The sequence below is a fragment of the Balaenoptera musculus genome, chromosome 1, assembly GCF_009873245.2.
Source record: "Balaenoptera musculus isolate JJ_BM4_2016_0621 chromosome 1, mBalMus1.pri.v3, whole genome shotgun sequence".
NCBI classification, from domain to species: Eukaryota; Metazoa; Chordata; class Mammalia; order Artiodactyla; family Balaenopteridae; genus Balaenoptera; species Balaenoptera musculus.
Window position 1 is genome coordinate 50,614,742 of NC_045785.1, and position 25,580 is coordinate 50,640,321.

Sequence of the window (25,580 nt, forward strand, 5' to 3'; positions counted from 1 at the left end):
AAGATCTGAAGGATATAAATGAGCTAACCATGTGGAGAGCAGAAGGGAAGTACACCAAAGGTTACCAAAGGGGAAAGGTTACTAAAGGGGAAAGGGGGGTCGGAGGGATAAATAACGAGTTTGGGATTAGCAGATACAAACTACTGGATATAAATAGATAAACAATAAGGTCCTACTGTGTGTGTGTGTGTATATATGTATATATATGTATGTATATATATATATATATATATATATATATCTGAATCACTTTGCTGTATATCGGGAACTAACACAACATTGCAAATCAACTATACTTCAATTAAAAATAAAAAGATGAGTCTAGAACAGTGATTGCCATAGGCAGGTAAAGAAGATAAGGAAGAGAATTCTAGGCAAGAGAGAGAAGAATAGGCAAACATTCAGAGGTTAAGACCTGCATATTTTGAAAAATTAGAAGTAGTTTAGTGTCACGAGAGCATGATGTGTACAGGGGTGAAGAGGGATGAAGAGTGGAAGGCATGTGTGTAACATGGTACAATGTAGGGAGAGCTAGATAATGAAGAACATTATGCCAAACAAGGAAGTTTATGCTTTATCTTGAGGACAATGGGGAGGAATCACTGAAGGTTTTAGATAGGTATGGAGTCATCAGAGTTGCATTTCAGACGAACCACCCAGGAAGGAGTGCAGAAAACCTAGTTGGAGGGGACACAATTTCAAGACAGGAGATAAGTTAGAGGGCCAGTCCTCTAATCCAGACATTTGAAGAGGGCCTGCGTAAAGTAGTAGCAGTTATGAGGGGGAAAAGCATGCTGGTTAGAGGAATATTTAAAATAATAAACCGGCAGAACCTGGTCCAAAATTAAATTTGGAAACTGAGGGAAGGAGATGAATCAAAAATGATACCCACTCTGACTCTGCCCCCAGAATGGTTGCTTGAGCAACCACTTAAATGAGATTGCCTTTGGTCAAACCAAGGAGCGTAGAAAAAAGAGTGAGTATATCAGAAAAGATGATGTGTGTCATTTTAGACATTTTTTAATTGAGGTCCGTTTGGGCATCCAGGAGGAAGCATTTGATGGGTGCTTGGATATTTGACATGGAACTCATCATAGAGAAATGAGCAGGAGATAAGGGCATATATTTGGAAGTCTTCAGCACTAGCTAGTTAACTGGAGCCCTGAAGGGAACATGGGATCATCCAAGGGTATAGAAAGAATGAGAAGAGGGCCAAGGACAGGTCTCTGGGAGTCTTCATATACTTAAGGGACAAAGAGAGGAAGAGAACCAGCTGGAAAACCAAAAGGGTATTGTCGCCTGGAAACAAGGGGATGAAAACAAATTAGTAAGAAGTGACCAAGTGGTACAAAATGCAAAAGACAGTTCAAGTAAAATAAGGCAAATAATGGTCTACTGGAGACAGCAGCAAAGCGGGGATTTCGCCTCATGGTGGAGCCAGTCTCAGTAGAATGGGGCGGGCAGAATACCTATTGCAGTGGGTCAAGGAGGAACTGGAGATAGTGTGGAAGCTTCTTTTCCAAGACTTTCTCTTACTCCTAGAAAAGGCACAAATTCTTCTGTTAGACCATGCGTTCTGATTTGGGGTTTGAAAGTATGGTCACCATACTTTTGGGCATCCTGTGAATCCAAAGAATTAAATGGTTTATGGAGAAGGAAAGTAGAGATTCCAGGGGTGTAGTCTGCATTGAAGATTGTGAGCCATAAAGTCTGAAAAAATCTTCGCTGACTCTAGAAGTGAATTTCCTGTGATGGAAAACAAGAGGGAACTATTTATTGATCAGCTATCATTTTATAGTACTCAGGACTCCATATTTAATCTTCATAACAGCCTATAAGGTAAAAGTATTAGCCCTGATAGCAAAAAAGTAAACTAGGCTTGGAGAGGTTCAGTGTACCTGGTCAGCCACCTGGTATACAGTGAAGTTGCTTTGTGATTCTTGAAACTGTATTTTCTTCTTCATACGCAACAGGACTAGGAAAGCAAGGATTTCTCTCTCTAAGAGAGGATAAATGAGTCTGGAGCTCATGAAAAAGAGGGAGACCTATCACTAGGAACAGTTAATATGTGATTCCCGAGCTGGAAGAGGGCAGACCGCCATTTGAGAAAGAATTGATAAAACATACAAACTGAAACAAAGTCAAAACCAAAAAAGGCACCATGCAAGGTTAAAATTATGTGAATAATGATGTGCATTTGTTATTTTAATGTTTTCCAAGTGCATTTCATTTTGAATGATATACTCAGATAGCGCACATGGTAAGGGATAATTGAAAAAACGTGCAGGAGAACGGCTGCATTCAAAGAATAAACATACAGCTGCGAGGAGGTTAGGAGTCAAAGGGGTAGGCATATGCCCCGTCCCCCAGGGATCTCATTAGTGCACGAGTGACCGTATATGTAGAGGCTAAATGAATCTCACTGTTTGCAAAGACCCACAGTAAATGAGACAATGACAAATCAATAGTAATTAGGCCGATAGGTTCTTATTGACCCAGATGTCTGAAACCAAATGCCCTGCTCTGAGATTCCTTGAGAGACAAAAGATTTATAGACATGTGCTTCTTTTTTTTTTTTTTAAATCCCTTTAGTCTAAGTGCAATGATGCTCTTCTGAAGTTCAGTGTTGCTAGAATTAGTGCAGACTCTTGACTTCTGGCTGGAAAGGATGTTTTTGTGGCCATCGCTGGCCGTGTGATTGTGTTGGACCAGGAGCAGAGAGAGCTGGGAGATAGAAAACCAGGGTGTGATCGTATTCTCCCCAGATATGTGGTTCTGGCCCTACCTTCCGTGGAGACCTCAGAGGATCCTTTCCTAATGCTGTCACAGAATCATTCTAAAACAGAGTTTGAATGTAGGGCTTTGACAAATAATTCCTGGCTGGGGATACAGAAAACACATGGCTTCAGAATCACAGAGAGGGTTTAACTTTGGACTCAGTCACATGTCTGCACTCCTTACTCATCCCCTCTGTAAAGGGGTGTGAGCGGTACTCGGCTCACTGGGCTATGTTTGAAGGCCAGAGGAACGAGGAGCCGCAGTTGGTGTTACTCTGGTTGGTGAGCCTTTTCCCAACAAGATCTTCATCTTCTAATACAATGTAGGGCCGAAGATTTTTACAGACAGGAATGAGGAGTCAGGGCAAGAAGCAAGGAGAGTGCCTGGTAGGTAGGACTGCCCTTGCCTCCGCCCAGCACACTTCTCACACTCACACACTCGTGCACACACACATTCTCACACTTACACACATACACGCACTTACATAGAACAGTTTTGTTTTTCTATATTTTCTATCTTGGAGTTCCACATAAAGTTTTATTTAATAGGTGTTTGAAAACCACTACTCGTTTGTTTCTTTCTTTACACTTAGTTTAGAAAACTTTTAGGAATTTCATGGGATCCAGAGGGACACTCACAGTGTCACAAAACTAGAACTAGAAATCTCTGAGCTGCACTCCTAAAACATTTTAAATGTAAATAATAAATATTATCTTATGTATCTTAGATATCAACCTCCCTTGGTCATTGATCTCCTATACTTTTTTCCTACTATTATTCAAGCCATGTTTAAGGCTGTGGTTCCAAGGGGACCAGTGGGAAGTGGCATGGGATGCCAACCCACTTTCTTCTAGAATTGTCAGTTCAAGAGAAGGAGGCACCTTTAAAGAGGGGAAGGGTAACGAACTTCTGTGTCATGCAGTGAGATTTCACCCAGTGAGGTATTTTATACCCATTATATGTATGGGAAAACTGAAGTTCAGAGAGGTTAAGTCACCGGCCCATGTTACCCAGCTAGGACAGGTAGAACCAGCATCTGAATGCAGGACTGCCTTGACTCCCAAGCCCATCATTTCTGTCTCCCTCTCATGTACATAGACTGAGAGAATGAGAAAGGTCATCTGACTCTCTCATTCTACATGTGAAGAAACGAAGGCTTAAAAAGAGAAAGAACTAGTGCAATGTCGTTTGGTAGGTTTGGGCTGGAAATCAAGCCTCCTAACTCCTGATCCTAACTGCATTCACTCCATCATATCACTGCCCTTAGCAAACTCCTATCCTGAGTCCGGGAACCATCTCCATTCACCAACATATTATTATGATAATTAGGAATACTGATTTTTAAAAAGCCTTTACATATGTCCAGTAGTGTACATTTTGCAAAATCCTGTGTCTTCATCTACATAGTCTCCTTTGATCTTCACAAAACCCTGTGAGGTCAGTTGGGCAGGGATTATGATGGTTGTTTTTACAGATGCAAAGAGAGTGGTTCAGAAAGTTTGAATAACTTTCTCACAGTAGTGGTTACACACCTACAATGGAGTAAAGTGATTCTTGGATCTGGTCTTCTGAGTCCAAACCTTTCCACCTTCCACCAGTATAGGCCTCCTATCCTTGATGAGAGTACAGCATGATTTGAGAGTGTGGTTTGCTGATTTCTATGGGTTGGGGGTGGATTTTTTGCTGAAGCTTTTTGGACCCTGCTTACTTTCTGGATCTGATATGGGAGTACAAATGATTTCTTTCTACAAAGCAATTTGCTCCCTGACCCTACCCACCCCCCCTTTTAAAAACAAAATCCACTTCTCTTCCAGATGCCAGAGTATATATGCATATTTGAACAGTCACCTGGATCTGATTAAGAAGGCTCAGCCCGTGGGTTTCCTCACTGTTGATTTACATGTTTGGCCAGATTTCCATGGCAACCGGTCTCCCTTAGCAGATCTGACACTAAAGGGCATGGTAAGTAACAGTCAGTCCTTGCACGAAGGTGAAGGCGGGCCAAAGGGCTACAGAGTTTGAAAGAAACAAAGTGAGGAGAAGGCAAAAGCGGAAAAATAAACAAAGCCGGCCAACAGCCCACTGGTTTCTTGCAGATGCATTGCTGTTGTGAAGGTTCTTGCCACTCCTCAGGATGATCTGCTGGAAGTTCTCATTGTTTCTGAGCCACCCTTGAGAGCGTTCAAAGCAGGATTTCTTACTTGTAGCTACTGCTGCCTCTTTGTCCCACGGAGCGGCTGGAAGTCGCGAGCCCCTGCCTACGTAATCTTTGTATTTACATCAGTTTGAAGAGTCATGTTCTCCATCTCCATCTCCAGGCTGCCGGGTGAATAAGTGGTAAATGTTACCACCTATGGTCTAGCTTACTGCAGCCACCCATCTGCCTAGGCCCTGAGTCAGGGCTGCTCAGAATGCATGCCAACGTTATTAGGGTTTCAGATAAACTCTGGTAAAAGTAAAATAAAATTAATAACTTACGTTGGTGGTGAAATTCAGCTCTTAGTGACCTTCAGAGTCACTTCTAGTGCAGATATTTGGGGCCGGAGGGGCCAGGATGACCTTGGTGGAAGAGCTCACAATCACCTAAGCTAAGAGATAACATCTTGATGGCCAAGTGAAATCGGTTGGCTAAGAATAGCTTAGCCACAGAGAATTGTGTTTGAGGATGGATGAAGCATGTGAAAGCTAGGGAAAAAGAGCTAAGCTACAGTTCCAAGAGGCTAGGAGAGACCACAAACAAGAAAAGAGGCCATGAATTCAGAATTCAGATGTCAAGAAGTGGAGAGCAGAGTGTGAGGTGCATCATGGCGGGGGTGTAGAATGGAGGCCATGAGCAGTGCAAGGTTTATGCAGTGCGTGACAGTGGAGCAGGCCTGCTGGCTTGAGGAACTTCAAAACTTAACAGGCTTTGGCTTTGTGATTAATTCTATTGAGAATATTTTAAATATTTTTATGAGGCCAACAGAAAGACCCAATCTTTATTTTCATTACCTGCTTGACATGAGCAACTTCTGCTAATAAAAGGGAGTCATGGTGGAAAGAAAAGAAATTGGACATAGCGAAAGTGATGTCTGTCCGGAGTCCATGAAGCGTGCCCACACAACAAATAATGGTCTTGGCCTCCTGTTTGGCCCATGGAAGCAGAAGAGGAATGTCTGGAGAGGGCTACGCGGCCACAGGCTATAGCTAGAAAGCCATACTTTCAGGTAACCGGCTTTCTGGGTACAAACAGAGGTTAGGGGAAGCACACATTTTGTATGAGTACAAAAATCCATGTCTTAATTAGAGACAAATATCTAAAGCCAAATATAGGAGACACTTAAAATGTTAAAGAAGTGAAGAAGCATGACCAGTTCATAAAATGACCCCCAAACAAAGCAGGGTTGTATCGTAAAATGATTGCGGCTCTGAAGTCCAGGACTTGGATCTGGAGTCCTTCCTTTGGGGTCCTTTCCTTGCCAACACCTGCTGTACCAGCTTCATCATCCAGCATGGCAGGTGCCATGGCTTCCCAGTGGCTTTTGTCTGTTTCTTAAAACCAACCCTGACATCCAGAAACTTAAGAATTACCGTCATTAGGATTCCAATAAGGGTAGCCCAAACACAGACTAGAATGCCAAAGGAAACAATGGAGTGCTTTTAAGAGTGTCTGTCTCATTAGAATAAGTATGAATAAGTATGTAATCACCAAAGGAGACTTCTTGCACGGGGACATATGCCCAATGGTATTAAAAATCCTGGTATATTTATCTTTTTAAAAGTTCTCTTGTTTTATAAACATACCTCATACATCACCTGATGTTTCTTAGCAGTGATTTCCCTTAATAACTGCCCTTGGGTTAGCCTTACCTTTGAATAGCTGTGATTTGATGAATTTACCTCACAACACTGGAAGGAGAAGATGACCTAGTTAAGATAGAAGGAAGGAAATTCTGGGCTAAAAATTTTCCCCAAAATCTCTCCTTTTTTTAAGATTTTTATTTTATATTGGAGTATAGTTGAGTTACTATGCTGTGTTAGTTTCAGGTGTACAACAAAGTGATTCAGTTATACATATACATATATCTATTCTTTTTCAGATTCTTTTCCCATTTAGGTTATTACAGAATATTGAGTAGAGTTCCTTGTGTTGTACAGTAGGTCCTTGCTGATTATTTTTTATATAATAGTGTGTATGTGTTAATCCCAACCTCCTATCTTGCCTCCCCCGCACCTTTCCCCTTTGGTAACCATAAGTTTGTTTTCAAAGTCTGTGAGTCTGTTTGTTTTGTAAATAAGTTCATTTGTATCATTTTTGTAGATTCCACATATAAGTGATATCATATGATATTTGTCTTTCTCTTTTCGACTTACTTCACATAGTATGATAATCTCTGGGTCCATCCATGTTGCTGCAAGTGGCGTTATTTCATTCTCTTTTATGGCTGAGTAATATTCCATCGTATATATGTAACACATCTTCTTTGTCCATTCATCTGTTGATGACGTTTAGGTTGCTTCCATGTCCTGGCTGTTGTAAATAGTGCTGCAATGAACATTGGCGTGCATGTATCTTTTCTAATTATGGTTTTCTCCAGGTATATACCATATATATCATATGGTAGTTCTATTTTTAGTTTTATAAGGAACCTCCATACTGTTCTCCATAGTGACTGTATCAATTTACATTCCCACCAAAAGTGTAGGAGGGTTCCCTTTTCTCCACACCCTCTCCAGCATTTATTGTTTGTAGGCTTTTTGATGAAGGCCATTCTGACTGGTATGCGGTAATATCTCATCGCAGTTTCGATTTACATTTCTCTAATAATTAGCAATGTTGCGTATCTTTTCACATGATTTTTGCACATCTGTATGTCTTCTTTGGAGAAATGTCTATTTAGATGTTCTGCCCACTTTTTGATTGTGTTGTTTGTTTTTTTGATATTGAGCTGCATGAGCTGTTTGTATATTTTGGAGATTAATCCCTTGAAGGTTGCTTTGTTTGCAAATATTTTCTCCCATTCCATAGGTTGTCTTTTGTTTATGGCTTCCTCTGCTGTGCAAAAGCTTTTAAGTTTAATTAGGTCCTATTTATTTATTTTTGTTTTTATTTTCATTACTCTAGGAGGTGGATCCAGAAAAATATTGCTGCGATTTATGTCAAAGGGTGTTCTGCCTAAGTTTTCCGCTAAGAGTTTTACAGTGTCTGGCATTACATTTAGGTCTTTAATCCATTTTGAGTTTATTTTTGTGTATGGTGTTAGGGAGTATTCTAATTTCACTCTTTTACATGTAACTGTCCAGATTCCCCAGCACCACTTATTGAAGAGACTGTCTTTTCTCCATTTTATATTCTTGCCTCCTTTCTCATAGATTAATTGACCACAGGTGTGTGAGTTTATTTCTGGGCTTTTGACCTATTCCATTGATCTATATTTCTGTTTTTGTGCCAGTACCACACTGTTTTGGTGACTGTAGCTTTGTAGTATAGTCTGATTCCTCCAGCTCCGTTCTTCTTTCTCAAGATTCTTTCAGCTATTCAGAGTCTTTTATGTTTCTATACACGTTTAAATTTTTTTTGTTCTAGTTCTCTGAAAACTGCCATTGGTAATTTGATAGGGATTGCATTAAATATGTAGAGTGCCTTGGGTAGTATAGTCATTTTGACAATACTGATTCTTCCAATCCAAGAACATGGTATATCTTTCCATCTGTTTATGTCATCTTCGATTTCTTTCATCAGCATCTTATAGTTTTCAGAGTACAGGTCTTTTGCCTCCTTAGGTAGGTTTATTCCGAAGTATTTTATTCTTTTTGATGTGATGATAAATGGGATTGTTTCCTTAATTTCTCTTTCTGATCTTTCATTGTTGGTGTATAAAAATGCAACAGATTTTTGTGTATTAAGTTTGTATCCTGCAACTTTACCAAATTCACTGATGAGCTCTAAGTAGTTTTATCATAGCCTCTTTAGGATTTTCTATGTATAGTATCATGTCGTCTTCAGACAGTGACTGTCTGTCTTCTTCTTTTTCAGTGTTGATTCCTTTTATTTCTTTTTCTTCTCTGATTGCCGTGGCTAGGACTTCCAAAACTATGTTGAATAAAAGTGGTGAGTGTGCACATCCTTATCTTGTTCCTGATCTTAGAGGAAATGCTTTCACCTTTTCACTGTTGAGTGTGATGTCAGCTGTGGGTTTGTCATATATGGCCTTTATTATGTTGAGGTAGGTTCCTTATATGCCCACTTTCTGGAGAGTTTTTATCCTAAATTGGTATTGAAGTTTGATGAAAGATTTTTTTGCATCTATTGACATGCTCATATGGTTTTTATTCTTCATTTTGTTGATGTGGTGTATCACACTGACTGATTTGTGGATATTGAAAAACTCCTTGCATCTCTGGGATAAATCCCACTTGATCATGGTGTATGGTCCTTTCAGTGTATTGTTGGATTTGGTTTGCTAGTATTTTGTTGAGGATTTTTGCATCTATGTTCAAATCTCTTTCCCTCAATCCAATTTTGGATAACATCAAAATAATCACCCTGAATCTATTTATCATGTTACCCTTTTGCCAGAAGCTACAATGTGACTACTTTTTCCAACATTCATTCACAGAATGTGTATTTGGTGCCTACTTTGTAGCAAGTACTGCTAAAGTATAATCCTTACATTCATGGAGCATATTTCAAGGGAGGGAAGTGCTTGATAAAATGTTAAGTTTAAAAAATACGTAACATCTAGAATGTCAAGAAAATCCCAGTAGGACAAGAACCATATATGATTTTTTCTTTGGGCTCCTGAAATATTTATCTGGGCACATACTAAGTGCTTAATACGTACTTATTGATAATTGATAGTCAACATGGAGATAATAAGAGGTCATCTGTTGGTTTAGAAAAATTATACATGTGAGCAATCTGCTAATTCTAAATGAATTAGATCACTACTGGCTCTTACTATCCCTATGATCAGTATTTAAAACCAGTCATAATGTCCAGGTAAATGAAGATAAGTTTCCATTTTATTATAATTATGAGTGCCTTTGTTCATCAACGAATTAACTAATTATTTTAACAAATGCAGGCCCTGTTATAGTTGGTGGGGGATATAAGTAACTGGACACAACTGCAGCTTTCAGGAACACTGGTGTTTTGGTGGGGTCGGGGAGGAGAGGCAGCAGAATATATAAACAGGCGATGGGGTTACAGGGTCAAGCTCCAGGTGCCACTCACTCTCCAGCGCTCCTTAGACGTGTGGAAGATGATGGCCTAACATGGTCTCAGCACTCAGGAAAGGCTTCAGATAGGAGGTGACATTGACACTGAGTGACAGAGGGAACAGGGTCTGGGACCAAGGGAATCATAGCATGTGCAGTGTTCTAGAGGGGAGGAGAGCATGGCGTGTGAATGTTCAGGATTTTTTTATATCGTTGTCTAACCAGTGATAGGTTGCATTTAGCATTTTATCTAGGTAATTAAAAGACCTTCTCAGAGAATGACTGGCCGCTCCCTGTTCTCCTTCTGCTTCAGCAGCATCACACTCTCCCAGTTCTTTCCTCTCCCCTCTGTTGGCTCTTTTCTCTTACCCTTGTTAGACATTCATCCATTCAAAAAATGCTTATTGGTCACCTACTACGTGCAGGCCTATGCCAAGCTGAGGGAACACAAAGAAAAAAAGAAACTGTACCTGTTCCAAGTTCACATGAAAATGGGGGAAATAATATTGTACATGTGTGAGAGTGTGCTTATGGGTGTATGTACATAATGTATGATCCCTATAATACAGACATCTATACAGGCCGAAGGAGGTGCTCAGTAAATATTTGATTCTGAATTTTATTTTTAGGTGGCATTTGGGCAGCAAACCCCGATGCAGCCTTTCTCTGCTTCGCTTGAAAATACCTGCGAAGATAAAAAAAAAAAAAGCATAAACTCATTCTGACTTTAACAATTAAGATGACTTTCAACTAGGAAAACTAGAATTGACAATCTCAGAGAGAATCTGGGAGGACCTTCCAGAATCTAAAAGACTAAATGTAACTTGTTTGATAATCATAATATCTGACATGAGAACAAAATAAACCACCAGCCTTGCAAAAGTTGGGACCTCTCCACTTTCTGGTCCCTAGCTTAAAAATGCAAGTTCCCTTTAAGCCTAAAAACAGAGCAGTCATCCCTCTACTCTGCTGCTGATGATTAAGGTTTTTTGTTCTGTTTTGTTTTGCTTTTTGGAAGCAGCCAGTGAGTTTAGTTTCCCAGAACTCCTCCGCAACCCGGACCTTATCTTCCCTTTCACTTCAATCCATTAGAAAACTGCCAACCCAAGTAGACAACTGGGCTGGAAGTCTGATTTAGAATGAATGGTGATGCACTGCAGCTCTAAGGACCCTGAATCAAACTCTGTTAAAGGGGCAGAGACAGGGAAACCCTGTGAATTTGAAGGAGGGGTGTAGTTTTGCATGTCTACCATCTGTTCTAGGATTAGAAAGCAGGGTGGTGAGCCACCTCAGGGCAACAGAGGGACACAAAATAAAAACTGCTGGACTCTGGGAATTGGCAGCTAGCTATAGATCTAAAGAGGTAAATCCAAGTTACAGTTAGTGGGGCTGAGAGTAAATTGTGTACTGTATGCTGGGAAACACTGAATATGTATAGTGCTCTAGTTAAAATGAATTTAAAAGATAATAAAGTGAGTCCATTAGGAAAAACATGTTGCACACAAAGAAAAAGAAATACCATTTTGAACACTTAAGGGAAAGGCCTCTTAAAAATTACTTACTACTGAAACCAAAAGAAAATATTTTAAAACTCCTTTGCATATTCAATAGGATTTTTTTTTTAAAGCACATCTCTATGAAAGAGAGCAGAAACTTATTAGGAAAAAAAATGAGTTCAGATGGAAAGGCACTGGAATGAGGGGAAAAAAAGGAAATGATAAAGACAGCTAAAAATACAAAAGCAGAATTAAAACTTGCATTGAAGGTTTTAATGCAAAACACATAATTTTTACTGAAGAAAATAAGATCAGAGCTGTCATAAGACATAGTATATATTTTAAATTTATTAGAAAAAATTTTGATGTAGGGGCTATGGCTTATTTTCTTTTTAATTTCACCAGTGCTTAGGTCAAAGATAGGCACTGAATAATTGCCTGTGGTTAAGCAGTTAGTTCAGTCTTCACTTGTCAAGTGAGGAATGAATAGTGTGACCTGCTCAAGGTCACAACACCGAGAAATAGCAGGGCTTAGATGAAAACAGGAATCCCGACTTTTAGGATGCACACTCTTGAGCCTCCCTTAACTCATACCTCTGGACTTCACGGAATGCACTGACTGTAAAAAGTGAGTCCCTGCAGTTCCATCATGCCTGGTTTCACACTGAACCACGTTCCTCAGCCCAGTCCCTACTCCCCTGTCTGACCACCAGCCTTCTCACTCGTTCTCCCATTTTTCCCCTTACCCTGATTCTTGGATTTAAGCTCTGACCCTGTCTCTTCTCAGTAATGGTTCTCTTTTTCTTTCCACCCTCACTGACTCAGATTTCAAAAGTAATCACCACTCCTGGTTTGACCTGGCTCTAAACGTTTCCGCTTTAGGTGCCTACCCTTATAAGTAGGAACAGGGCATACCCCAGGAATCCTTCTATTAGGCTCGATAGAATCATTTTCTTTTGTCCGGTAAGAGTTGGCTCCCTGCCATGTCACTAGCTGTTTCATTTCTCCATTGGTGATGCATATATTGACCTTGCAGCATTGGGCTAAAAAGAGGTGGCGGTTATGGGGTGGGCAACTTAATAGTATGCTTAGACCAAGTAGCCATCAGTGTAAATATTTCTCCTTGCCACTTGATAAATGAGGCACGGAGAGGTAAGGGCTGTACATATGATGTTTGAAAGAAGCAGAGGCTTGGGTAATAGCAATCAGCCACAAGACGTTTAACACCAGTGATTCTAGGTTCTTTAAAAACGAAACGAAACGATGCTTTTTAAAGAAATATGACGTGGTCACACATAAAGAGATGAAGCTAAATACCACCAGGAATGGTTGCATGTTTTAGATAGTTCGTGTATGTGTGATTGTTTTTATTTTGAATGGTTGGTTAGATAGCTTTTACTCTAGTGAAACAGTAAAGTGAGCCCAGGATTTGAAGCCAGACCTGTATTGGCATCCTGGCTTGAAAAATGTGCCAGTCACGTGACCTCTGAGGTTAGCTCTGTGAGGTCTGTCTGCTCATCAGGAAGCGGGTGCGGCGCAGGGTCGTTGTCAGAATCAAACGGAGAGACTGTCACACAGCGGACAGACAGCAACAGCAGCTGCTTTTGAATCTGTAGCTCCTGCTGAGTGGCCCTTACTTGCATGTTTACAAGATGGCCTTTGAATCCCGGGCAGCCAATCATGAGCCGTCCACCTTAGTCCCAGGACCAGTGGGGCCTACCAGTCACGGAGGTCACCAGCCATGAACAATCAGCTAGAGAAGCTGAACAATCACTTGGTCCATCACAGGAACCAAGTTTCATACAGGTGTAGAGATTAGTCTTCTCTACTTAAGTATTTAAGTTCTTGGCCCTCAGTTTCCTCAGCAACACAGTAAGCAGCTCAACTTTGGTCCACCTTACAAGACAGCTAGAGCTGTAGGAGTTGTGAAAGAGTCCTTGCCTCCTTGTGTACATGACCAGTTTTTATTCTCCAATTAATATGACCTCTTTGTTATGGTGGTGTTTTTTGAAAAGTTCTTTTCCTGAAATGCCCACTCAAAGAAATAAATTACCTCAGAGATATATCAGGCCGTGAGAACACACCATATTCACCAATTGGTTGAAACGTGTTTTTCCTGCTTCACTTTGCAAATACAACAGTACCCAGAATGGAAAGTTATTTTCTGGTTCTTTGAAGAGCTGTGATTTCTAACATAAGGCCATATGCTGCTCAAACTGCTAGAGAGGTTGAGTGCTGTTCCAAGCGTTCTTCAAAGCAAGCACAAAGCAACGTGCATGTGGAAAACTGGGAGAGAGTCAGGAAGGAAGCGTTAAGAGATCTTAGCCAGTTCCCAGAGTGACTCCCAGCTAGAGACAGGCATCACTAAACAGAGTCAGATGCGGTGGAGTCAGCGACTCGGATGAGTATTTGCAAGAGCTCAGGAGAAGTCAGGGGCTGTATCCCTGTGGCTTCCTCCGATGGGGAGATGGATGATGGAGCTGGAAGCTCATGGGCCAATTAAGCAGCCTTTGAGTGATATATTTTAAGCCTTGGAAACACATGGACTCTTTGATATGAGTTTGTTGATGTTTTTGTTATGATATAATGCTGTTTTTATGTACCGTTTTTTTACATATTGTTTTTCCCTATGAAAAATTGAATCCTATAATGAAGCTTAATATCCTCAGTATCGCTTAACTGGTTTTGGATAATGTATTTTTTTATTGAAGCAACTAATTTACCAACTGGTATTGTGATTTGTAATACGTGCTGTTTTTTCAGGGAACGTGATGTACCAAACACCGTGGTAGATGCTTTCCAAGCATCATCACCAACTTCCCTTACAACCCTGCAAGACAGTGTAGTTACTGCATTGAAAGGAATGGAGAATCTGAGGGTCAGAGAGTCTAAGTAATTTACTCAGAGGAGAAAAGACCAGAAGTGGTAGTAGAACCCAGTCAGTTCAAACCGAGGTCACTGACATTCTCTGAGAGGAAAAAAATTCAAATATGAAAAACCAGATCTTTATATTTTTGGCATTCCTTCTGCTCTGTTTTCAGTATGTCTGAAATATTTCTCCCTCATTTTAGTGATTTTTAAAAAAATGATTTTGCATTACAGAATCAGACTTTTCTTTTTCAGTGCTTTTTATCTTTGCTGTATAAACCAAACAACAAATAAAACTGGGGGTGAGAGGGATGGTGTGGACTGTGGACAGGGGCCCTTCCCAAGGTAGTGTATAATGATAAAAGACTGAGGAGTGGGACTTCCCTGGCGGTCCAGTGGTTAAGACTTCACCTTCCAGTGCAGGGGGTGTGGGTTCGATCCCCGGTCAGGGAGCTAAGATCCCACATGCCTCGTGGCCAAAAAAAAAAAAAAAAAAAAAAAATAAGAAGCAATATTGTAATAAATTCAATAAAGACTTTTTAAAAATGGTCCACGTCAAAACAACTCTTTTAAAAAAAGACTGAGGAGTGAATCAGGTGGAAGTCTGCCAGGAAGACCCCAGGAGATAAATAATGAGAAAGAATTAAGGCCAGAGAACCAAGGATGGGATCCAAGTTGGTGTGTAAGTCCAAGACAGGGTTAGAGGACAGCAAGTGTGGACCAGGACGGTTGACCAAAACAGCCTTGGTTACACTGGTGCAAACGTGTGTTAAAATGACTTAGATTTAGAGCATCAGAAGCAAGGCAGACCGAAGTGTGAGGTGCCTGGTACATCTGGGAAACAGCAAATGGACTAGTGTCACATTGTGTAGAGTTCACCAATAGAATAAAGTTGTGAGGAAGAATGTCAGTCCATCATCCAGTCGTTGTATGTGTATTATTGTCTGTTGCTGCTATAATAAAATACCACAAACTTAGAGGCTTAAATTTATTATCTCACAGTTCTGTAAGTCAGAAGCCCAAGCTGGCTCAACTGGTTTCTCTGCTCCTGTTTTCACAAGACCAGAACCAAGGGCTTTTATCTGGAGGCTCTGGGAATAATCTGCTATCAAACTTCCTCAAGTTGTTGGCCAAATTCAGCTCCGTGCAGTTGTAGGACAGAGGTGCCTGTTTCCTGGCTGACTGTCAGCCAGGGATCCTCAGCTTCGAGAGGCCACCCACATTCCTTGGCTCACTGCCCCCTTCCTCCATCGTCAAAGCCAGCAGTGGTGGATCAGGTCCTTCCCATGCTTTGAATCTCTCTGATTTCCACTTCTACCTCATCTCTCCTGCTTTATTCTTCTACTGTATCTCTTGACTGACTCTTTTGTCTTCCTCTTCTGCTTTTAAGAGCTTATGTGATTACATTGTGCCCGGCTGGATAATCCAGGATAATCTCCCTATTTTAAGGTCAACTGGCTAGTAACTAGTTCCACCTGCAAAGTCCCTTTACAGCAGTGCCCAGATTAGTGTTTGATTGAGTAATCAGGGGATGGGAACCTTGGGGGAGGGGGAAACATCTTTAGAATTCTGCCTACGACATTGTGTTAACACATTTATGTGCATTTCCCATTTCTGGTTGAGTTTTCGGCAATGCCAAGTGTCAGTGTCCATTCCTGATACTGATACCTATAAATATTTTCAGGGAAATTTGTCCCCCTTTCTCTTCCAGGCTGCTGACTATCTCAGACCTGTTCTCCAGTCCCTGGCCTCTATCCAGAGGTTTTCCAGAAATCTTTCTCTGATCCTCATTTCCTTGCTGTCCGGTCATCAGCGCCTCCTGCATTATTGACTAAACAAACAGCATTTTTTTGCCCCTTTGTGTTCTGAAAAACTTTCAGTCAATTCCCTTGAGCCTTGGATACCCCCTCAAGCTCTGATGACCTAGAAAATCTCAGGACAGGGAATCTTGTTTTCTTGTCTTTTGTAATCTTTAGAAACCCCTTGAGATCTATTTCTAAGCCTTTTTTTTTTCTTAGCAACATATATAATTACTTAAATTCTTTTAACAACTAAGAAGGGAAAAACTTAGCTAACTAAATTACTGATATATTTGTTTATAATCTCAACTACTCCAGGGCATATGGACCTATAATTCACAATACCAAGGTTTAGGGCAATCATTTCTACAATTTATTGTGCATTAAGACCTTGTTAAAAATGCAAAATTCTGGGCCCACACCAAAAGTTCAGTAAATTAGGAGTTGGATCACAGGAAATCTGCCTTCAACTCAGATCCCGGGAAAGAGTTAAGAGATGTGCCTAAATTCGCACAGCTGCCAAGTGGCAGCAGGATTTAATCTGAAGTCCAGGATGAAGATCATCTGTCTTTCCTGTTCACAGAGTAAATGGAAGTGTGTAGGTTGATAAGGACTAAGGCTTCTCCAAGGAGTCCTTGCAAGTGAGTCTCCCACTGTCCTACTCCTGGGTGCCCATCAGGGGCACGCTGCTTCTCCACACTCCTAGACGTCCAGACCTTTCTCATACGATCCTGATGCTGACGGCCAGCACACTTTCTACCCTACGTTCCCCACCCTGTACAACCACTGGTCTTCAGTCCCCATCGCTAATACCCTGACAGTACCCACAGCATGTTGCAGGAGATCCTTTATTGCTGTATCCCAATTAATGAATGGGATTGAGCCCCTCATTGCAATTCAAGAGAAAGGCAGTGAACATTATTAAGAGAAAAGGAAAGAGAATGAACATTTATTAAGCACTACAAGTGTCTAGCTCTTGTCGGTTTGGTACAGCTTGCTGAAAAAGTAAGACGCTGTGCAAACGATAACTCATTTAATCATTAAGCACCTTGAAGTATTATTATTCCTATTTTACAGATAAAAAAAAAAAAATGAGCCTCAGAGTGGTTACAAAACTCACGCTGTCCTGCAAGCAATTAGAGGGAATGTTGAGATGTAAAGCCAGGTGTCTTACTCCAGAGCACATCATCTTTCTATTCACCTACACTTCTCTTCTGAGCTCAGAAATCCCAATAGTATTTACATAGACATTTTATAATCATTATCTAGGAGGTTGAAATTATCCATTGCAGTTCGTATCTTTTTGAACACCATATGCCGCTTTCACACACCTCTAAATATTAACTATGAGTGTTTTCTATTACAGTCCTCTTTTCACAATAACCAAAATAAATAAACTGTGCTTACCATTGCAGCTCTCCGTGGGGCTTCCCCACACATTTCACTCTCTCGGCCAAGCATTCGAAAGAGACACGCGCACATCTATAAACAAATTCCTTCCACTTATGCTTCCTTCCCACTTTTTCTTACTGATAGAGCCATTCAGCCTTCAGCCAAGGGTATAGGCTTCTCTGGCCCATCCCAGCTTTCTCGCTGGTTACAAAGCTGCACCTCTCCCAGGACATCCCTGACATTCTCAGGGCACTCCCACCTTCATACACCATGACAGCTCCCTGAGGGTCCTCTGTAGCCTCCTGAGTGGTCCACATGGCCGGCACTCCTTAGAAAGTTCCATCTTGGGCTGAATGCCATTTGATTTTTGTCAAGGTGGGGCTGGGATTCCTGATACTTGAGAGAGAATCAAATGATCATCTGCCCTTCTAGTGTCTCCATTTGCAAATCAGGTAAGATGTCAAGGAAATAGGGATCCTGGACCATAGTAATTTCACAGTTTAGAGAGGTGTCTTTCACTGAGTCACATTTCAACCCCCTGGCTCTGGTGTTAGTGGTGAGGGAATGTTGGAAATAGCTATGGGAGAGCCATGCTTGCTTATTTATTCCCTTTTGATACTGAATACCTTCCATATGGTAGTCCATGTAATAAATTCCATCTAGAAATTCTTCCCAGGAATAATTTTGTCTCTCTTGAAGCATAGGTATGTTTCATTTGTCATAAAAGAAAGGCTATGTCATCCATTATATGTCCCTGTTTTGCCATAGCTACTAGTAAGCAAGCTCAAGAGTTAAATTTAGTGCTCATTTACACTGATTATCTCATTCTCAATTTCTGAAGAAAAGAAGCTATCTTCTCTTTTCTTCCTATGACTTTGAAGCTCTGAAGGCACTAGAAATTTAGAGAAGGGCCCATGACATCTTTTTGCTTGAATATCAATACTTTGGGGAAGTTCTCATGCATATTTGCTGGGATTAAGGAAGCAAAATCTAGTGATATTTTACCCCTCCTCTCTTATGGGTTCTTACTAATTGAGAAGAATATCAGAGCCAGTTATTGTCAATACAGAGCCCTGGGGTTCCTAATAAATTAATAGGAGAATGCATCTTATATAAAAAGTCAAATTCCTCCCCTACCCCCATCACAGTTTATCCGCCTTTGGCACTCGGGACCCTCCTGTGGATGGACGTGTGTCTGCCAAGCAGACACACACCCAACCACGTGGAGGGTCACGGCTTGATTCGCATCTCACTGATGACCAGCGAGAGGAGGCCAGAGGCAGCCTACCTTCTGGGCTGGCTCTGGAGGAGAGCTCTAAACTGTGGCCCAAGCAACTTTCCCAACAGACCACCAACAGAGATGCTGTTGAGGCCAAGCGAGTTTTGGAGACGAGTTAAAGAGAGACCATTTATGACTAGTGATCTTTACCCAGGACCAGTGCACACCGTGGGGCTAGTTGCTGACACGGGGTGTTCAGCTGCGGGGGGGCTTAGGGCAGGGCTGAAATCCTGTCCACTCTGCTCCTTTTTAAAATTCACTCTTCCAGACGGGATGCCTTTTGCATTTAGTCCACCTGGAGGGAGCACCTTTTTCTAATTCACACAAAGACTCCATATAAGCTACATATAAGAGTCCATATATGCTACCTATAAGTAGGGTGACTGCTTTTACTCCATTCTCGTACAAGCCACTCCTCTGATGAGGAAGGGTAAGTGTGGAGTTTGGGGGAGGGGGAAGAGCATGCAGTAAGCAACTAGAAGTGATGGTCCAGTGTTTTCCTCCTTTGGGGCATGGAGGAAATACACCCCTCCACCTCTGTGAATATATGAGGGGCTGAGGTAGTAAATACTGTCCTCTCATAATTGTATAATATGACAGAGAAGGATAGGATGTTAGGAGAGAGAATGGTGTGCAGAAGGAAAAAGGAGCATTGAAGTGTCACTTACACATTCAACAAATATTAACTTAGCGCCACTATGTGCCAGGCACAGTGGCAAGCATGGGAGGTACTGTGGTGAGTAACACAGTCTGTTGGAACACCTAGGTTCTGGCTTCCATGAACCTCTGGATTCTCTCTTAAGCAAATTATTTTCTCCTCTGTGAATTGAACTTCTATGATATCTGTGTTGCTCGTGTTCTCCTAGTTCTAACATTCTTATTGTACATTTAGGTCTCTAGGGACCTTTCTGAGAGATGTTCCTTCACAGAGTTATTGGCTGGGGAACATGCATCTTTAGAGCTCCTTTCTGATTTCTCATTCAAACCTCTCATGCTCCTGTGTGTTCAAATCAAAGCCGTTGTTCTCACTGACTGGCCCCATGATCTGCCAAAAAAAAAACCTATCAGCAGGTAGCACTACTGAATTTAGGAATACCCGCTTCAGCCAACTTAGATGAGTAATCAGAACAGCTGGAACACACGATGCTAAGTGAGGACGGGAAAGACTAGACACTGGCGAAGAAAGCAGGGCTGACCCCGGGCAGAATCACTCAGAGAACACAGGGAAGGTGCTTCTGCTTCAGAATGAGGGCAACAGGGGGAGAACTTCTCACATGATCAATTTGCATTTGAGAATAAGCACTAGCTCCCTTGTAGAGAGGAGCCGAGCGCCATTAGAAACAGGAAGATTTGATCAGGAGCTATTTCAGCAATCAGGAAGGATGCGATGGAGGCCTGAATTAAAGAGATGAGTGACAGTGCGGACAAAGAGAGGGGGTGGCTTCAAAAGAGATTCTGGAGCTCAAATGTATAAGACTTGGAGACTGATTAAATCCTGGAAGGGAGAGAAAAGTCAGGGGAAAGTGTTCCCAGGTTTCTGGTTTGGGTAGTGGAGTGGTATCTGTGCCCTGTAACAGGCCAAGGCTGGCCCCTTAATCCCCGCTGGGGGTGGACTCTGGAGAGAATAATAAATGGGGCTGGAGCAATGAAGGACAGGGACTTTGGTAGAACACTAGGCTCTCCTATTTTAGTACAGGCTGCATGTCACCTCCTCATTGAACTCAGGACCATATACACTGTAGGGCCTGAGAAAAAGTATGTTACGTGAATTAATTTTGTAATGAAAATCTAAAGTGAACTCTGGCGTTGATGCCCACCAACTTCAGGCTAGGCTTGAAGAAACCAGCAGTCTTCACCCTCTAGAAATGTCCCAAGAGGACACCTTCGTGAATGGGAGACATGAAAGTGAGACTGTGAACAAGTCTTGAAACTACCCAAATCCAACATCCTGTTCAGTTCTGGAATCTCTCAGAAATTGACATACTCCATATAAGCATGTGGTTCCGATTGACTCTAATGGGATTCCCTGGTAAACCACAGATTCTAAATTATCCCCTAGTAGGTATCACATTTATAGTAGACATGTTATTTTACTCTGAATACCCCCTGGATGCTGGTCCACTGAATTCTGACAGTAGCAGAATTCGGAATAAGATCACCTTTTACTAGAATGCCACTGCTACGTGTTCATCTCTGTAAGCCAAAGAAAATAGGTGTTTGTAATAAAAGAATAATGTTTTAAAAAAAGAAAGATATTTAATTCCATGCTAAGACATATCAAACACAATCTCCTAAAAAAAAAAAATCTCCTTATAGTATTTGTTTTGTTTTTCTTTAATCCAAGGCAAGGCATTTTCTGTGGGGGAAGAAGGGATACTTTTTCCCAGGTCTGGAGATTAAACAATTTAGTAGTCACTTCACGTTCAGCTTACAAAAAGGGGATTTGCATATGAACTTGTTTCGGCAAGAAAACACATCTGAACGTGTTTCATGGGAACTATCTCTAACCATGGCGCCATCTCCTTCTTTTCTTTTCTTCATCCCTACAGGTCACCGGATTGAAACTATCTCAGGACCTCGATGATCTTGCCATTCTCTACCTGGCCACAGTTCAAGCCATTGCCGTAAGACAATTTAATGCCATTTTTAAAGAGACTTAGATCTATTAACAAACTTTAGACCATATACTCCCCAAGATACATCATATGCTTTTGTGTCAAAGATTCTAGGGAGCTTGCCAAAAATAGATGCTTGTCTGTGCAGAAGGAAATTCTAAAGGTCTTTACCTGCTTTACTAGTAGCCTCACATAGCTGAAAGCTAAAAGGAGTTAAAGTCTTTGAACATCATGCTTACCATCTATCTAATTTGTCTTCTAAGTTCATTAAATAGAAGCAAGCAAGTAGATGCCATGTATGCTTGCATTAAGAAGAGCTGGCGTTAAGATTGTCCAGATTTATAAAACACATGATATTGTTCACTTTGCAAAAGGATCCAGTCTGGGGTTCCTTTAAATAGTAAGCTTCCTTGGAGCATGAAAATGTTTATTTTTATAATTAGCTGCTTAAATGAGAGGTTTGGATGGTTAGGGAAGGAGAAAGGGGGGAATTTAAAGTGTTAGAAGCTCATAAACTGAAGATCAATCAAAAATGAAAACAAACTCCTAGAAGCCCAAACATCATTGTCTAAGGACTCTTATTGTCTAGAGGTGATCCATGAGTGAGCTACAGAAGGGTTCTAAACCCTGAAATCACACACGAAAGTTTGCATGTGTGTGCATGTTAGAAATTGCATTTGAAGGGAGTGGGTCATGGCTTTCAGGATCTCAGGGCTGGTAGGAACCCCAAAATAACAGTTAATCCAGTAAGGCTTAGCTGATCTGGAAATTGAATTGGGGACCAACAGAAAGGAAAAAATCAGTTCACTGAATTGAGAGTCAAAATTTATTTTTCAGAAATATACCTATTTAAACAAAGTACTTTTGTTTATTCATGCTATATGGACATATTTATATGCTATTCAATCTGTTTCTCCACATACCACTTTCATATCCTCATTGCTTCAAATAATAGAATTACATGCATTTTTTCTGTATATCCATGTCATCAACAAAATTGCTTTTCTTATGTTTAGATTTATCCAGGTACCACATACACACAATAAGAGAGCAGAACTGGCCAACTCAATTAGATTAAACAGTCCTTTTTAGCTTATAGACCAATTTGACTGTATCTTCCTGAAACAACTATCTTATTGATTTAATAGCCTGTCCAGTTCAGTAATATCAGTCAGCCTGCTTTATTTATGGTAACTTGATCAAAAAAAGACAATTCTGACATCTATCAAAATGGCGGGAGTTAACTACCATGAAAAAATGAAAATGGAGAACAAAAATACGCATCAGTAATAAAAACAGTTATTTAGCGATCCTGCTTTACAGTAAAGATAATAATAATATCGATAAATAATATAGTTTGGGGGTATTATGTGCCAGGAACTATGCCAGATATTTTACATACGTTATCTGACTTTACCTTATGAGGGAGGTATCATAATCCCCCTTCCGAAGATTAGAATCTAAGCCTCAATGAGGTTAACTAACTTGATCGGTTTCATACAGCTAGTAAGTGGCAGAGCTGGGATTTGAACCCACAGCTTTCTAAAATAAAACTAGGTACACGATGAATTGAGGAGCTTTTTTGTTTGTTTTTGTTTTGTTTTGCTTTGAATTTTTGAATTTTATTTATTTTTTATACAGCAGGTTCTTATTAATCTATTTTATACATATTAGTGTATATATGTCAATCCCAATCTCCCAATAATTGAGGAGCTTTTATTTTCTGATGTTAATATCACTGTGTGAAAAAAGTCTCACAGTGGAATGAACCACTTGCATTAAAATAAATAATCCTGGAAAAGCAGAGGTGCGTGAGGCTCTTCCTTCTGAGTCCATGCTAAGAGGGGGACACGAAGAACGAGGCCACACAGGATGAGCCAAGGGGCACCATCCTGTGATGACAATCACTGGTCCCTCTCACTGACACCCACTCTCTGTGCCAGGCACCAAACAGGGTACTTCGCCCACCCGTGAGTAACCCAGTAAGTAGGTGGGATCGTCCTCATTTTACAGACAGAGGGAACACTGCTTGCCAGGGTCAAACAGCTAGTGTATGGTAGAGTCAGAATCTGAACCTCTGTCTGTCTACTCTTAGGCTTTTGCTCTTTCCATGTTACCATGCTGCATTTTTCTTTGATCGGTTTGTAAAAGCTACATGATTGAAATAAGCCTTCAGGCATTCCTGAGAACAGTTTTGATTTGACACATCTTAGACGACATCATTAATTTAGCCAGGATTGTCTCACAGAGGTCCCCTTACTGGTAAGAAGTCCAAGAATGTATAAATTAGGTTAAACCTAATGCAGGCTGCGGGCTAGGGAGGGCTGGGATGGGGGAAAGCCAACTACATTTTCCCAAGTACTACACACTTGGAAAATCAATTTTGTATGTAATGGGCCGTACATATATTAAAAGCTATCATATTTATTCTGTCCATTGTTTTAATGACCTTTATAATACCATGAAGAGAAGGCAATTTAAGACAGATTTTTCGATAAGGCTATGTTGTATAGTCAGTTGAACTGTGAGGAGTTCAGTCTGTTTTGCAAAAGTATCTGGGTGTTCTGATCTTTAAGTGCATTTGTGCATTTTAATGTGCATTTTAATGAAGCATTCTGATAACAGATATTTTCCCATGATGTTCAACTTGAAAAAAAAAATGTGTTCATTGACTCTGAATATTGCCTTTACACCTATTTGTTGTGAAGTTAAAGTTAAGCAAATTCTTCTCTGTAGTAATATCTATGGTTGATATTTTGTAAGAATGGGATGGAATTAGAGATATTGTAATGAAGTTAACTTGGGACTATGCAAAACCCTCCATGAAGTGAAATTCTCTCTTGACCAAGCTTAATTGAAAGACCTGTCAAACACCCCGTTTATTCATAGCCTGTTCATCTATAGCTTTCTTTGCAGAATAGACCCTTAAAAAGTACTATTTGCATTTGAAGTCTCCCCATTTGCATTTGGTTCTGTACATTCCCAGTGGAATAGCCTAATTTTAATTTAAATTTCTCTGTGAAAACATTTTTTCCAGAAAGGTGAGCACAAAATCATTTTAGCACAAAGCCCTTTGGTGGGGCATTTAAAGAGGGTGGAGTGTTTCACACAGTGGCGTCTGGGACACCGAAAGGGAAGGCCCTGTAACTAACCGGGCAGCCCGAGTGGGAAATTCCTGCTGACAATGCCACATGGGAGAGAGACAGGCTGTCACAGCCCCTCTGGAGCGAGTGCCTCTTGTTTGGATTGCTTCTTGCCTTTTCCCAGGGAATGTGCTTTGTGTTACTCTCCTCTCAGGCCTGCTAATCACATGAGGCCTCAGGTCTCTGATTTTAGAAACATCAGAAATATCAATTTTGCATGGCATTTCCATGCATATTGGGAGGCAGCTTCCCCTCCCCTAAGGCAGATTGCATGGCTTTAGGCAAACTATAGAAATCCTAAATGGGGATAATAATATGCAGTTTTTGAGTTTTTCATGAAATTAGAGGTGATATTAAGGAGCATAGCAGAGTGCCTAGCATATAGCTAATAACCAGAATAGCTCTCATTTCTAAACGCCTTCCATGTACTGGACACTTCTATGAGCTTCAGATACACTGTCTACAGCAGCAAACTTGTAAAATAGATGTTACTGTATTTCATCAAGTCTAAGACCACATTTTAAATTTTTGTTGCATGTTAACATTTCAGACAATCCATGGAGTTATCAAATGAAAAATACGGTGTTATTATTCCCATTTTTAAAATGAGAATTGAGTCATGGAAAGGTTAGGTATGGATTTGATTCAAGAAATAGGTGAAATGCCTGAGTACCATCCCAGCTTTTTTTTAAATTCAAAAGCCATGCTCTTATCTCCTGCAGATTCATGCCCCTAGAGTACGCTAGGGTTACCTGGAATCCACAGACACCAAATGATCCGTGGTAGATATAAGGGCATTTGTAGAACTCCTGAAATGAGTTATAATATTATTTTATATATGACTTTTTTCTGGGGAGGTCAGTAGGTTTTATCATATTCTCAAGAGGGTTCATGACCCCCCAAAAGCTTAAGAAAGAACATCTGGGGGTAATCAACCATATTCAATAAGCGGGATCTGGCCTTATAGGGTACAACATGTTTTAATTTTTTTTTTAACACACTACATCTGT

General features: G+C 40.7%; 1 protein-coding gene across 13 annotated transcripts in view; it reads left to right on the forward strand.

Moving 5' to 3' along the window:
- The window catches only part of FGGY (FGGY carbohydrate kinase domain containing), a 411,376-nt gene that overhangs the window by 295,903 nt on the left and 89,893 nt on the right, over positions 1 to 25,580 (forward strand). For all 13 annotated transcript variants that reach the window (XM_036829988.1, XM_036830014.1, XM_036829956.1 and 10 more), the window contains 2 exons: positions 4,593 to 4,740; positions 21,362 to 21,436. In XM_036829988.1, coding sequence (XP_036685883.1) covers positions 4,593 to 4,740; positions 21,362 to 21,436 — 223 coding nt within the window. The remainder of the gene's footprint in view (positions 1 to 4,592; positions 4,741 to 21,361; positions 21,437 to 25,580) is intronic.